At 39.6% G+C, this 16,750-nt stretch overlaps 1 protein-coding gene across 1 annotated transcript; it reads right to left on the minus strand.

Annotated features, from left to right (window-relative positions):
* Nucleotides 1-11,996: 11,996 nt before the first annotated feature.
* LOC124406217 (zinc finger MYM-type protein 1-like) lies at nt 11,997-14,628 on the minus strand. The gene is made up of 5 exons (XM_046881574.1): nt 14,508-14,628; nt 14,057-14,391; nt 13,786-13,966; nt 13,123-13,743; nt 11,997-13,024 (listed from the first exon to the last, which is right to left on the minus strand). Exons 1-5 carry the CDS (start codon nt 14,626-14,628, stop codon nt 11,997-11,999), a joined length of 2,286 nt encoding a protein of 761 aa, XP_046737530.1.
* Nucleotides 14,629-16,750: the final 2,122 nt, after the last annotated feature.

A 16,750-nucleotide genomic window follows, 5' to 3' on the forward strand; every position in this document is an offset into this window, starting at 1 on the left:
TGTTGAAATATAATCAAAGGAAGAGTCGAATGTTTGTAACTTATTATTAATAATCACTTAGAATTACCTGATCCGGTAGAATCAGGGCAGAACTTGATTTGACTTTTATTTAAGGAAATGAATATCATAAAAATGTCTATTCGCGAAAATAAGAGAGTCAGTACAGAACAGGAAAGAATTTGAAATAGGGTGACAGTAAGTCTTTGCAATTCACAATACAAATTGGAAGCTTGAAGTTGACGAATTAGCGCGGTACTTTAGGCCGGTCACAATGAAGATTTTCCGAACACTACTATCGACCAGAAGGGCTAATACGGGTTGACGTCCACGCACCTCGCGACTTGACAGACGAAAGACGTGGCTTCGTGGGCCTGACGGTCCAAAAGCCCTCGGGGCAACTAAGATACAGCGGTAATTAGCCAATGAGATGCTAGGGCGACCTCCTGGTGCCAGAATCGGCATGGTCAGCGTCAGTCCGGGCCTGACACGAGTGCTCAGACGGTGTTCCGACGATTCTCAATCTCGTGGATTACATACCATAATTATGAGCAAAAGGTATTTAGATGTAATTCTCACACATTCGTCCATACATCTTAATAAACAATGTGACGTTGCACCCCGCGTGCACGTCGCAATAAGCCCCAAACCCGCGGAGCGGGGCCGAACAATGCCGAACCGGCCCGGGCGCACCCGAAGACGCGCCGGGCCGGCTGGAGAAGGCACTCTTGTGCCAGCCACGAACGCCGCCGGACGCCAAGACTACCCAGCAACGATACAAAAAGGTCAGCTGATCTAACTCCATTTCACCGTACATCAACCACGCTCCGCTCCGCCACCGCCAATCACCGCATCCAACCACTGCATCTCCCTCAGATCCCCTCACACACGCCCCCCCCTCCCCCTACACACCCACACACTCACACACACCCACCCCTTTCACTCACACGATCATTAGTAATAATTTATTAGTTTTAAGGACATAGATTTAAAAAGAACGCTAATCGGCTGGGGCGTGACCAGCCGCCACGTGGGATCAACCCCATTGTTACCTAGTACCTAAGACCCCCCTCGAGACCGATCACAAAACAAATAAATTAACGTTTCTGCACTTCCACAATTACGGCGCGTGAATTCACTCCTCCCCGTCTCTCGTCTCCCTCCTCTCTTCCCCCCCCCCCCCCCCAAAATAAGTGCGAGGTTCACCTCTCGTCACACAACTTAGCGGAATCGTTATTTTTAAGGTTTATTGGAACGTTTCCAACACCCTTACCCTGTAACGTGTCGTTGTTTGCCACTGTTACCTTGACTGTCTTACTGTCATGGAAATCCTCTAACCAGTCCTTTCTTGCCGTCATATGTGTCGTTGCCCCTAAGTCGATGAACCAACTTTCCTTGTCGAAGCCCTTGTTGGCACCCAAGGCTGCCGTCAGGAGTACCTTGTCTTGCTTCGACGACGTTCCTATCTCAGACGATGATCCTGGTGTGTTGGATCCTGGCCCTGCTTTCGGCCCCGTGTTTTTAGTCTGATTCTGGTTGTTGCTGTATTTCTTGACTCTGCATTTGGCTTTGACGTGTCCGACATTTCCGCATCCATAACACTTCATGTGTTTGTAGTCTTTCGATTTTGTTGACTCGGAAAATTTTTTTTTCTTTGCCCAAAAAGCCGATTCTTTGCTTTGACCCCATCGACCTTCTTGGATTAATTTAGATTTTATGAAATCACTTGTAATTGCTGTTCCTGAACTCTCGAGTGCCATTATCATTGGATTAAACTCTTCAGGTAGCCCGTTCAACATTATCACGCCTACAAACTCATCATCAATTGGCGCATTTATATCTGCCAATTTTTGTGCTATGCACATGACATCACTTACGTAGTCTTCCATAGATGAGTATTGCTCTAGTTTAACGGAGAATAACTTGCGTTGTAGTCCCAAACGCCTAGTCAGCCCTTTATCCTCGTAAGCCTTTTCCAAGTTTTCCCAGGCTTGTTTTGCGGATGTGGCTTGCCGCACGTGGGCGATGGCTGCCGGCTTCAGCGTCAGCCCTATTTTTGCCAAGGCTTTGGAGTCTCGCTTTGCACGGTGATCCGATGTAGATTGGTCATCTGCTGGATAACCTTCTACACAATTCCATAATCCTTCATGCACTAAATGCATCTTCATCTGGAATTTCCAGATATTGTAATTGTCCCGTCCATCCAACTTTTCGAGGGATGCCAAGCCACCCAACGTTGATCCACTCGGTGTGTCGGCCATTGTGCTTGTTATAAGCAAAAAAACTTTTATCCGTTACACCATACAAAAAGAATGTTTTCACTTTCACCCTTATCCTTTTGTACCTGGGCCCATAACCTGTTAGAGTTACAGTAAGTTTTGTGAATTGACACAACACAAAATACGATTTTTTATCGTCGTGACTTGTTTATTTAACAGCGTACATCACAGACATGTTGCGTTTTTAACGGGTACAAAAAAAGGAGACGCGTCGCAAGGCGTCAGCGAAGAAGACCATAGACTACATAAATCTTATGATACACTGCGTCACTATACTTAAGAAAGATTACCCAGTCGGTAAAGGCATTTACGATATTTTCAACAGATTCGGTTTACGGAATTAGATTTGTGAACAATGATGGGGCCCCTGGTTTCATGATTGGTGACTCACCGATTGAATTTGAGCTGGATCATTTTTACGTTAAAAACATGCGATTCAAAACAACTCCGGGTATATTGGAACTCATGTTTCAGAAAATCCCCGACGAAGATATTTACACGGATGATGATCTTCGTAAATATCGCGACATCATAGATTCTACAAATGCTCACAAAAGAGGCTATCTAAAAACTGGTCAAGTATGCGGTAATAAATCCTACAAATATCGGAACGTTATACGCAAGTTATTTCCAAGTCGCTCGGCACTCGGTGAAGGTCTCAACACCAGTAAACATATCGTGCGAAAGAATTCTCGATTAGAGTATACATATTGGGATGATCCAAACGAGTTGGTGGACAGGTGTGGTTATTGAGTTGTTCCGAGGCTGCCGGTAACACGGTTCACACGAATGAGATTATCTCAATAGTGGAGGATCTACGAGAAGCTAGTATTATTGTACGAAGAATGAGCGGGGAGAAAATACAGCTGGTTAAAGAGCTACATGCACCGGCTCGTCGTAACTTTAAGCGTAGAAGAGTGATCGTGAAAGGCTTTGATGACTTGTGGCAAGCGGATTTGGTTGAAATGCGGCAGTATGCCAAAATAAATAAAAATTTTAATTACATTCTGACGGTCATCGACGTGTTATCCAAATTTGCGAGGGCTGTGGCACTGGAAAATAAGAGTGCTTAATCGGTTGTCGATGGATTTTAAGAAGTGCTTCACAGCGGTCGATCATCTAAGAATCTTCAGTCGGACGGTGGTAAAGAATTTTTCAATGCCGAATTTAGATAGTTAATGAAAAAGCACAACATCAACCATTACTCGACCTACAGCGCTATGAAGGCATCGGTCATAGAACGTTGGAATAGCACACTCAAGGATAAAATGTGGCGATCATTCAGTCTGAACGGATCGTACAAATGGATTGATGATATACAGCAGTGGGTGACGGAATACAATAAGAGCAAACATCGTATCACGGGTATGGCACCGATAAAAGTGAATCGTAAAAATGCAAACCAGCTACTCGCAACAGTTTACAGCAACGTTAAACAAGTTAAGCCGGTAAAATATCAAGTCGGAGATTTCGTAAGAGTGAGCAAGTACAAGACGATATTCGCGAAAGGTTACACACCAAATTGGTCGACGGAAATTTTCAGGATTCAAAAAGTACAAAACACAAATCCGCGAACTTATCTTCTGATAGATCAGCAGTCAAACTCAATCCAGGGAGGTTTTTATGAACAAGAACTGCATTCCGTGAAATATCCCGACATATATTTAGTGGAGAAAGTTTTGAAGAGGAAAGGTGATAAGGTGTTCGTGAAGTGGTTAGGTCTGGATAAATCACATAATTCTTGGATAAATAAAGACAATGCATTGTCGTCGTTTTATTCACACCGTATTTATATTTTTTGTGAAATAAATATTATTTTCTATACAGATGGTGTAATTTTTACATGTACCCAGGGTAACGTGTCTGTACTATCGGGTAGTAAATATCGCTTATCATCGTGATGGCTTAAAGCAAGTTTCAATTGTCGAATTGAAGACACTTTATGCAGATTCGAACGAATGGTTCGCTGCGTTTTTGAAATACTCTCGTGTTGGTTAAGGCAGTCGAGATCATTTTCGAAAGTTATTTGATTGTTCAATACATTATTTTTCACACCTTCTGCTCTCTTCACGATCTTATTGTCATCCATTCGCGTCGCATACATTTTGGATCGCAATCCGACAAATTCACTCATTATTTCGCCATTTCTCTCATCCTTCATTAGTCCTACAACTTTTTTGTTAACCTGAGGAATTTTATAAATATTATCCGCAGGATAATCGCTGGTGTCGAATCTGTCAATATTGTCTGGAATAAATTCATGAACGTCACAAGATTTTATTTCATAAATAAGACTATCCGTATCGGTATACATTAACTTACAATTTGATTTCAACTTTCGTAACATAAAAGAATGGTGCAAGTCGTAGACACAAATTTTGGATAAATCTAGAATGGCCAATTGCAAATCTGTGACGGTAGGGAATTGACATTTTAAATTCGTTAAATCGTTGTGCCGCAGGTAAGAACTTAGTTCTGCTAAACTCGAACTCATATGCCGATAAGAATCAATAAATTGAAGTCTTACAGCGAGCTGTGAAACGTCTGGGTGAATGCTATGTACTTTTCTTTGGTAATTGGTAGAACACTGAGCGGGGATGATTGATTACTAGCCAATTCACCGATTATGAAGTGCGCATCATAACCACTCAAGTTGTGGAATACAACGGGTACGGTGCGATTGAGTTTGTAATTCAGATTACAATATGAATGTGCAGGTCCGCGATATAGTCTTGTAATATGGCAATGATCCTTCACGCGATCATTCAGGTGCACAAATTTTTGCTCGCAAATGTGACATACTTCAGCGTTTTCGAATTCAGTCTGTTGTTGATTCGACAATTGATACATAGGTTTCTTTTTATTAAAGTACTCGGCTACCCTGAATGCGATTCCGTATAATTGATGAGGTAACCATTTCTGGCAATCGACACTCCGATAGGAAGTGTAGTATGATAGCGACTCATCGTGACTACATTTAAAGTAATAACCTACGCTGTAAGGTACATGTTTCTGGTAGATCTTCGTATGCGATGATTCAGAAGACTATGAAGAATTCACCAGCAAACACTCAAAATCTGCGTAAACTATGTACGGTACTTGCATTTTGTTCGAGTAATTCTCGAACTTTAACCACTTGTTGGACTGATCTGGAAGCGTGAGTGTACAAGGTTTATCTGGACTGCAATCAAGCCTGTGCGCGAGCAATTTGCTTCGGAGTAGAAAAAATGTAAACATCGATTCCAAGCATGGATTGCATTCGTACGTGCATTCAATTGACGATTGACCAATCGCGTTAAATTTAATCTAACAGAAGTGTGTTCTTTCATGGGAGAATTCGTCGTCAAGGCTTTCATCGTGTAGAATGAGCAAGTTGATGTGTTCGGTATTTGGATTTTCATGCCGACTGATGAGTAATGGTATGACTTGATGCCGCTTGCCCCGTTTCTCCAAAATATATACATTCACGGAAATATTATGAGGTTTTTCAAATTTCGGAATATCGTTTAACATTGTGGGGGACATGATGCCAGTGAAATTGAATACTTGATTGTAATGGGGGTAGAAAGTTATTCGATTGGCGTTTTTTGCAGCAGGATGTCGAGCGGATACGCAAGCCCAAGCAAAACAAGCGTTATCAGCATTTTAAACATTAACCACAGCTTTTTTAACCTTAATATCGCTCGGCAAGTTCATCCACATCGAACCTATCAACGGCTCATACTTGTTAATGTTAACTAATAAATTATCTATACTGATCAAGGCCCAACCACTGTCGCGCTCCTGAAATTCTTCGATTGGAGCCAGTAAAGGTGATGCAACATACTCTCGTACTGTTCCGCCAGAATCGAGGTTGTTTAAAGAGTGGCGTTTTTCGTATGGAAGAATTTTGTTTCAGATTTCACATCCAGGACAAAAGTTGCAGATAGTGTGGTGTTGACTTTCAGATGGTGATGCTGGCGAAGCAATGTGTTGAGTTTGTCGAAAATAACGGTGTATGCAGCTGTGAGGAATAGTTTTAGATCGCTGATTCGAAAGTTGGTGATTACTTCGGTGATCAAATGGTTCTCGAAGGCAGATTCCAAACCATCCCATTGAATGGCCGGAGCGTCGTGTGAGCCACCTCGAATTGAAGGGTTTAACACAGCGCGTTGAGCCGTCAATCTAACAATGAGAGTCTGAATCTTTCGTTTATCGACACAACTGGTGGTTCGATCTCTGTACAAGTCGTTCAGGGTTTTTAGAAGTTTCAAACTAATAGTGTTCCACTGCGAAGTGAGATCTTTGTTGGAGTCCGTGGTCAGTCGCTGGTATGCAATGTTTAATTTATCGATTGTAGCATGAAACTCGTCAAACCGGTTTGCCATTGTGCCTCCAAAAACTGTTGCGAAAATGATATGAACAGCACTTGCGATACAATGTAACATGGTGGAATTAGATAAGGTGTAGTACTGCGCAGACCTTGTGAGTAGCCAATAGGAAAGTTGTACCATTACGCCAGCCATTACGAGCGGGAATTCAAAATCGTTAACTGTCGTCAATGACGTAAGCTGTATTTGATTAACTGGAAACTAAATCATGTACTTTGATTGTGTTACAGAAATATAAATATCATGTGAGGATCGTGTCAGAGCCAGAGACAAAGCGTGAAAATTCCCTTCATGAATTTTAACGCGAATTACATCGTTAACTTAGTCTCAAAAATTATTTAGCACTATTGTCGTCGTCTTTGAAATGATAAATTAATAGTGGGACTATCTGTCTTTTAATCACACAGACAGTCTACCTACTTGTTTCAAAATTCATGAAGCCATTCTTGTGACAATTATGATAGTGATCAACTTTCGTTCAGTTTCTCTCGTACTACCACGCATCATTAAAGGTGTAAAAGGAAATTAGTTCCCCGTTATGGAAAAAGGACTAAAAAAAATCATCCTGAATTACAAAATCAATATTTTTTATTTGACATTTGATACGTTTTACGCTGCGAGTTTCTATTTCTGGAGTCGTCGAAGATTTTTTTATTCAACTCTCTAAGACGAATATACGTTCGAGTTCTAACTAAACATAATAAAACTTCCAAAGGTATATCGTTTTTAATTTTTTTTTGAGACGAGATTGGCAACTTTTTGAAATATATAGGTCTCGTTTGATAGGGTGGAACCGTGAAACTCTTAAAACTTTTCGTTCATTTCGTATGCAGCTTTTAATAATCGATCGGATGGATACATCAATCCACCTCTCGACATAATTTGGATCCACTCAACTGATTCATTTGGCACTAACTTTCTCGTCTCCGTTCCTAAGAAGTTGTACTTAGTTTTGAATCGGAAGGCAACGTATCCGCAAATATACTTTAAGCCCTCGTCCGCTATCCACTTTCTGGCATCTTCATCTTCACAGCTTTCAAAAGTTGCAATTCCTCTACCGTTGGAATATACCCTTGAGAATCAAATTCTGGAATTTATTAAATAAAGACGAAGACGATAATTGAAATAATATACAAATTTGCATTTTTCATGGCCCTATTTGTCTCACTGTATTCGATCGATCAAAGGATGTGTTAACCTTGACAATCCTTAAATAATTGCAATAATTTAAACGGGCAAACCTTCTGCCCCTAAGTCACAATCGCTTTCTGCGCGTTTAAATTCATTACGCAAAGAAAGTACTGGAAATTTAATTTCGGTGTCATTCGCATCGTCGAAAGCCGAGGGTATACATGATAACGTGCTTGTCAAAAGAACGTCTGGGGTCGTATTTTGTGATGAATCAATATTGCGTGAGATGGCTGAAGATGAGTTACAGGAAGACGTCTGAGGCGAGGTTGCCGATGATTCACAATTGCCACACATATTGATCATGTGTTTATCTTTCGAGCTAACTTCAGTATTCGTATTTACTGAAAACAGGTCCGTGGAGTACTTTCCCATGATGAACCACCGTAGTCGATGTCGAATATCTAAAGCGGTGGGATGGTCGTTTTGTCCGCCCATGCCACGTAGATAAGAAAAACAATTTTCTAACACATCCTGATTCAATCGATTTGTCAACAAATATTGAATTTTGAAATCGTCGTTGTTGTAGGTCTGTTTCAAATACATCAACAATGCTGGTAGAGAAGTAGTTGAAGCACAGTACCACGACATTCCAAATGCCGTCAAGTCAACTTGAAGCCGATTTTCAAATCGATATTTGTATTCAACCGCAAAAGTTCTTCTAAACACAATTTTCTCAGGTGCCGCTGGTCAAAGACGAATCCTTTGTCAAGGTAATGATTGCGTGCTAGTTTTATTAAATGCGGTGGGTCAATAAAAACGTGTACACGAAGTCTTTCATCACATGGATGTAAAAAATAACAGTTCTGGTCTTTCCCAGTCCCAATATTGAGCTCAGCGTTCCATAATTTTTGATTTGACGGTCCCATATCTGATGTAGTCGCAACGACCGTGTATCCAGATTCGTGAAGCTTTGTTATAACATCGAATAGAATGCTTTTTGTTATTGGTTGATCAAATTGATAAAAAACTGGTTGCTTCCACTTACCGAATAGTCCCCGAGTCATTATAAATTGACATGTTTTATGCGGTCCAATTTTTTGCTCTTTTTTTCGATCTATATCAATTTGGCTCGAAATGTATACCTCATCGAAGCATAGAACTGTGAGTTTTTCAATGTCAGTCATTTTTGAACCTTGTTGCTTCATAATACTCAAAACATCGTGTAATATACCCTGTTCCATATCCAACTTATCGACCTACTTTCTTAAAGTCGAAAATGATGGCAGAGGAATTTGCAATGTATTTCTCGAGAATCTGTAGGCTTTAGCTTCGTAACGCTTCGTAAAGATATAGCAGTAGAGATATCTTCAGAATTCCATTTTGTTTTAGTTTTTTCTGGATGCAGCAATAAATTAATTTGGCCCGGTGTAAACAGTTTTTTTAATATTCCAGAGTATTTTTGCACAGTATGATCGGCTTTTATAATCTTTTTCTCTTTTATCCGGAGTTTACGCTGTAAAATAATGTTGTCCTTTTTCACTTTTTCATACTTCTTTTTCCAGAGACATTTATCTTCCGAGGAATGTTCTTTTCTTTCATGAAAAGTTTCATGGAGTATCGGTGGTAAATTTTCAGCGTTCATCACAGAAACGTTCTGTACCTCAGAATTTATAGCGTGAATTGAATTTATAGTTCTTTTCATTGGATTTTCAGGAAGCACTGTGTCCTTTTGTAAATGATTACTCTGTATCTCAAAGGTCGACAGGTTTTCTTGCGGCCACATTGTGCCTTTAGTAGCAGATAACTCGTTAAGGGATTTCTCTATGTCTTCAGATATAATATTATCGACGCGAGGTGAAAGTGAAACGATTGGTGTAGAGAGGCTTTTTCCGATTATCGTTCCAATACCTGATGAAGATCTCACATTTGCTTCAGGCAATTTTATAGTCGGTACTGCATCATCTTTCAAGCGGCGACCACGTGTTGGAGAAATGGGCAACTGTTTCTGTAGCCACGTTTTCTCTTCAAAATCAGATGGCGAAAAGTGATCAAGCACACCTCAGCTGTTAAAACATCAATTTTTATGAATTATCACTATTGTTCGGTTCTAATAGTTTTCATTATTAATATTATAATTCATGAATATAATATATATGGGTTGAAATTCCGAAAGACAGTACACGTTTGGACCTTTGGGTCCAAAACTCACCATTTTTTATATTTATATTTTCTCGTCCACAAGCTTTCTTCCATTTCTCGAAACACTGTTCATTTTTTGGAAAGGCATAAAAATGGACTTTTTGCTGTGGGTTGTATTTTTTTAAAAACTCAGTTCTATTTTTACATCCTTTCACATAGCAGGCAGGCATGGCGCGTACATCCAGAACTGTTGATAAAATCACAAAAAATATTGTTATATTTACAAATAAATCTATTTTTTCCATGTAAGACGCACTGAAAAAAATAATCATTCAACTTATCGAGTACATGCAACTATCGAGTACTGCATAAGACATGCAGCTACGAATACTGTAGGTCACTCTGGTAAAATGATTAATAATGAGCAAGTTATAGTACAAATAAGCAATGCGTGCTTTTTCAAAGTAGCGAGAGGTGGCCATCTGTGTTACAGTATAGACTTTTCATATCCGATCGCGTAACAATATTTTGTAAGTCCCGGATCAAAATTATTTATTTTTGCAATACAAACTATAAGGAATATCAAATTTGTATAAGGCATATGTACCCACTTTGGAGGTTACTCGACTCGACACACGAAGCTGTATACTATGCACTTATTATATCCTATTTATATTGTATTTTTAGGTAATTTTAATATCTTAGATGTTGTAGCTTTAGAAATTATTGACACTTTTACACATAATCACGTTTTTTCTGTCAACGATTCACGCAAATGTGACGCAAGTGGAATGTGCGGTAACGTACACAAGTACACAGTGTCTCGTACACATCTATATATACAAGGAAAATGGCCGGCGCAATGGTACTGCGCAGTGAACCGAAAAACGCGTCACGAGAACCGCTACACCTGTCTAATTCCACCATGTGTAGCATTATCTCTCAGGAACATCACTGCAGAAATTAGAAATGGACTTGGGAGTACATTGACGGTTACCTGCATGTTGTGCCAATGGAGCTGTGTCGTCAATACATACAAATCCGGTATTAGGAATCACACATTGACCATCAATAGGAAAGTAGCAGTTGCTAAATATAAATTATTCAGTAATAAGCTTGTACACTCTAGAAGTCTGACTGAAATTCAGTAGAACAATTTCAAACGAGCTTCTACGATTGCGGTATTCTATTTTACAGGACTTATTGATGAAGGCATCGGGGAGTTACATTTAAACACAGTATCATCGGCACTCAATATACCAACAATATCACCTAAAGCGATGCATGAGCGGTATGAGCGACTTGGTCGGTCCTGCCATAGAGGCGGTAGCTGCAGAGTCATGCAAAACAGCTTTGCAGATGGAGATAGAATTGTCGAATAATGCTTCTTCGCAAGAGTGAGTTGGTGAAAGCTAAATGATCACTTCACCTCTCTCAGTAAATGATTTATCTCAGTAACACACCGCTCTTCCAAATACTCAATACAAGTTTATCGTTTCAGTTTAACTTGAAATTAATTCAGTCCGTCATTTATTTTAACACCTTCGTTTTTTTTTTATCTCTCAGACAGTTATTTCTAAGTAGAAATCGTTTGCCTGAAGAACATAATTTTTAATCAGGCACCACATCATTTTTACCAGCCTTAATTTATAAGGTATTGAATATTCACAATCATTTTATGAATATTATACATTTTTTTTCAAATAAAAAATTTTTCGCAGCGCCGTGCCAAGCCCTTGTGGCATCTGGGGCAAGCTGAGAGAACCCGCCTCCTCCAATACAAATATTTTAATACAATATTCAAAAAAAATAACAAATATTAATAGTGGACCCGGTAGTTCGTCACTCCCACCGTATTTATAAACTCCAAACCACTACTATAAAATTGAACACAAATCAACAAATAATTGATAGTGAACCCGATGGTTCGTCACTCCCGCCGTATTTATTGACTCCAAACCACTAGTGTAAAATTGAACACAAATTAACAAGTAATTGATAGTGGACCCAATGGTTCGTCACTTCCGCCGTATTTATTGACTCCAAACCACTATACTTTTCATTTGATCAAAACTAGCCATTACTGAAAACTTATTTTTCGTACTTTTACTTTTGCAAAGTCTGCAATAAGTTCCTGATAGTCGATGCGATCACATAATTCACTTTCAATAGATATGGTGGCCAATCCTACTAAGCTTTCTTGGCTCAATGTTGATCGCAGATAATTTTTGATAATTTTTAGTTTGGATAAACTCCGCTCTCCTGATGCTACTGAAACGGGTAAACTTAACAATATCCGCAAGGCAATGACAATGTTAGGTACAACCGAAAGAATATCATTTTTTACGATGAAATTCAAAACTTCAATCGGAGATTGATCAGCCGGCAACATTGCAGCTAAATTCATAATTTCGTCACACAGATCAATGCCATCAATATCCATTTTCTCCCCATCCGTTAACCTTCCATGCAAATTTTTGCAACTCTTCATTATCTTTTCTTTCGTTGAAGACTTGAGAGCATGAATATCATACAGAAATTTGAAATCATTGCTGTGCTCCTGTAGTTGTTGAAATCTCTCTTCCATTGATATTACTGCTGTATCAATAACGTGGTAAAATAATTCTGTTCTAAATTGTTCTTTCGGGTCTGTAACACGTTCATCTCGAGCTTCGTATTCGAAATTACGTTTCTTACGCCGAACGCGGACCGTGTTGTTAGGGTGAAATGTCGGCTCTACCTTCAACTCAGATGCTAAGTCTTTCGCTTCATTCAGTATTCTACAAAAACTTTCTTCAGATCTATACTGCTTTAGAAAAGCTGTGGTTCTGTCTAGAATGTTACAGCATTCAATTATATTCAAAGCAAGACTTTGTAATAATTTTGATTCGACATTAACTTGGTTCAAAATATCGAACCAAATGATTACGCTGCGAATGAATTTAAAATTCGCGATGGATTGGGCTAAGCACTGAGCCTCATGTTTCGATAGATTATCTCGTTTATCATCGAGAGAAATTTCCATAAGTGCATCATAGATCTCTCCAAGCTGGTAGCGCACTGGTTTCATGGCAACAACCCTACTTACCCAACGCGTATCACTGACAGCTTCGAGAGTCAGTGATGGGATATGTTCTTTTAAGACGTCCCATCTACTCGTGGAAACAGAAAAAAAACGTACAACTTTTGAATCAGATCAAAAAAACCTGTAGTTTGACCCGTGACAGAAGCAGAATCACAAACTACGAGACTGAGAGTATGAGCTGAGCAAGGGACGAAGAAAGCACGAGGGTTCATTAGTAAGATTCTATTTTGCACCCCAGAATGTTTACCCTTCATGTTTGCCCCATTGTCATAGCCTTGGCCACGCATATCAGAAAGAGCTATGCCCAACTTCTGTAGCTCATCAAGGATAACCTCTGTTAGTCCCTTGCCGGTAGTGTCAGTAATAGGGAGAAATCCGAGAAAATGTTCTCTCACTTCGAATTTCTTAGGATTCTGATTATATGCTACAGATCTGATAATGATGGACATCTGTTCAATACGACTTTTATCAGACGTGCAGTCCAATATGATGGAGTACCACTTTGCCTTTTTTATCATATCTATTAAAGAATCACGTATTGTTTTTGACATTAACGAAATAATTTCATTCTGAATTCTGTTGTTCAAGTAATGACACCGCGTCTCTTCGTTTCTAATACGTGATACATGCTCTGCCATTATCAGATCAAATTTAGCAAATAGTTCAATGAGCTTCAAAAAGTTGCTGTTATTACGTGCGTACATTTCACTAGAGCCACCGCGCAGTGCCAGAGATTGCGTGACTAGATATTATATGATACTAATTATGCGGTGCAGAACATTACGCCAATGCTCGATTTCCGGATTCAATATGCGCTTGTGTTCTTTATCTACTGTATTTTTAGATCTTAATCGATGGTCAAATTCTCTATAACTTTTAAACGCCGTAAAATGTTTCACGGATTTTTCGTGGGACGCAAGATCCCGCGATATGTGTTTCCCATCAGAGGAACCATTCGTGGGCCACTGCGTTGAGACAGGTTTCACAAATAGAAGACAGCAAAAACAATATATACTATTTTTCTCTTTCGAGTAAATAAGCCAGGGTCGAGTTACTGTTTCGCAACTATTGAGTCGCCGAGTATGAAAAGTAGGTGAGAAACGTCTACCGTTCTCAACGGGAAAATCAAAATCTTCGATTTGTACAGGACCTTTTTCAACAATTAATTGCCGAATCTTGTGATCACTGATGAATGGCCACTTCGGAGGATCAGAAAATATATCATCGTTAATAGGTCCTGGATCTCCTGGTACGTAGTTTGCGCTTTCGTTAATCGATGCACCTAACTTAATACGTTTCGCTACTGGCTCTGAGTTATTCACATTAGAAATTTGAGGATCCTCTATATTTATTGGTAAGTCAGGTTGCAGATCTGTAGATTGGGAACATGCTAAAACAGGATTTATCATCGGCCGTGAAATAACAATGGGATCGGGAATCGAACAACCTGCAGTTTTGTTTGTACCAATGCATTGTCAGTTTCAATTTCCGTAGGCTCCCCTTTACTTTTAGGAAGAAAAGCATTTATATTTTTATTTTTTTTCAATTCGGCCTCTTCGGCGAGGCGCATTTTTTTGTATTCCCAACCAGATTTTTGCGCTTGCGCAAAAGCGATCTTGCACTTCATTTTGGGAAATAACCAGGTATAGCAATTATATTGTATACGAAATCGGGCAATGTATGTAATGCGATTCGATTCAAAGACCGGGTTATGAGTACATCAAGTATATGCGCTCCCTCTACTACAACGGCCAATACCAAGCGCTGTAGCGGCACAACCAAACTCTAATACGGGACCAGCCGGACCAGTGTGGCGAGCGAGACCAGCCGGAGCAAACGATGCAACATATGTGGGTAGTGGAATGAGATTGCGTGGCGTGTACATGCATCGAAAAAGCGTCCCTGCATAACGTCTTGAAACTCCGCTAGGTGCCGCTGACATAGTGTAGGCCATGGTGGGGACGGTGCGGAGGTTACAGAACGTTGTTCAGCGCAGTGTGCGCCTGCACGGTAGTTTGCTCTGGTAACAAGGATGTGATGAGGTGGTAGGTAGAGATGTATGGTTCCTGAAACTCAGGTACCCCCACCACTTACGTCGTTCATGCCCTACAAATTCACATCCCGCTCTTGTAATAGAGTGAGAGAGGTTTTTCAACTGCTTATCATTCGGTGAATTATTTTCAATGAATTGTTTTTTTACGAATCATTTTTCAATTCCAATTTGTAGAATCAAGATTTTTTAATCTTGTCAAAATAAAAAACAATCTACGCGAGTCCGCCGGCTGCCTTCTCGGCACGGCGCCTGGGGCAGCTGCCCCTTTGCCCCACCCCTATGCACGGCGCTGAAAGTTTGTCTGGTAATGGTTGTACAGCATAGAATATGGAAGTACTCAGTAAAGAAGATTTGTAGCAATATCTTAATAATTCACAGGTCACAGTTCAATAACCAGATACCATTCCGGTAAAGTTCTTTCATATACTGTGAGATGTGAGTAGTGTAGATTGTGTACCGTAGGACACAATCAAGAGGATCATCACTGTCACAACGACTTTGATGGAAGTGCAAAGGCAACGAAGCTTGACATGGCTGTTGAACTAATCCACAAAAATGAATTGTTAATTATTGAGAAAGCGAATGTTTCGGTACTAATTGGAGACGATGCTTCATGTAAAATTGCAGCAGTTCGAAGAGAATTCTCGTATTTCATTGAATTGTGGTCTGACTTCAACCACGCCCATAAAGCATTGACGAATGTGCTGTATTCATTACAGTTACCACAAAAGTTGATGAGTATTTTTCACACTGCGTTGCTTGTGCAGTCAAACAAAATGAAGGAAATGTCGATTAAGGAGGTATGGGAGCTAAGTCGGAATAATGAGATCAATTTAAAATTTTTAGGATCGATAAAACTATATTTAATACGTGTTGTGTTAAAATTTTAGAGACCTAGGGTTCACAGTTTTTTTATAAAACGAAATTGAAATTAGGTCGTTCAACATTGTAATGGCATACCAGATCTCACACCTACTCTTGTTGTAATAAATTTCATGATGAATAAATAATGACAAAGCTTTGAAAAACTAAATGTGTAAAAAAAAAAAATTGCAATAATTATTGAGAAAATAAATCTATGTTGAGGGTACTTAGTTATAAAAATAATTAAGTTTAAAAAATCTAAATTTTGAAAAAATATTCAGCCATAACAAATGTGGGTTATATTGACGTCAACGTCGCAAATGATGGGTCGCGCCGGAAATTTAAAGTTCTAATGGAATAGGTTCGAAGAAATGTCAAATAGGTTAGGGAAAGCATTTTAAAATTTTCACTAGCTGCTAATATTGCCTCGCTCGCTAAAGCTCGCTCGGCTTGGCTGATTTTTGTGCTCATGCGCTCGCTGCGCTCGCTTACTCGTCAGTGACATCAAATGATACGAAATTCATGAGTTACCTCACGCCCATACTGCTTGAGGATTGTTCAACGGGTAATGAATGTTGATCAATACACACCACTAACTTACATAATGAAATAGCAGTCAAAGTTTTTAGCGCAGACATCCTCACATAGGGCAGTGACAGCTGATTTGCGGATCGCTTCAGCTGGAGTGACGAATTTTTGTGCTCGTGCGCTCGCTGCGCTCGCTTACTCGTTGACAGTGTTTCACCAGATTATACGAGATTTAAAAAATACCTCACGCCGACTATTTATATATATATATATGTATGTATGCATCGGTATAACAATCACATAA

This window comes from Diprion similis, chromosome 5 (genome assembly GCF_021155765.1).
Source record: "Diprion similis isolate iyDipSimi1 chromosome 5, iyDipSimi1.1, whole genome shotgun sequence".
Lineage (NCBI taxonomy): Eukaryota > Metazoa > Arthropoda > Insecta > Hymenoptera > Diprionidae > Diprion > Diprion similis.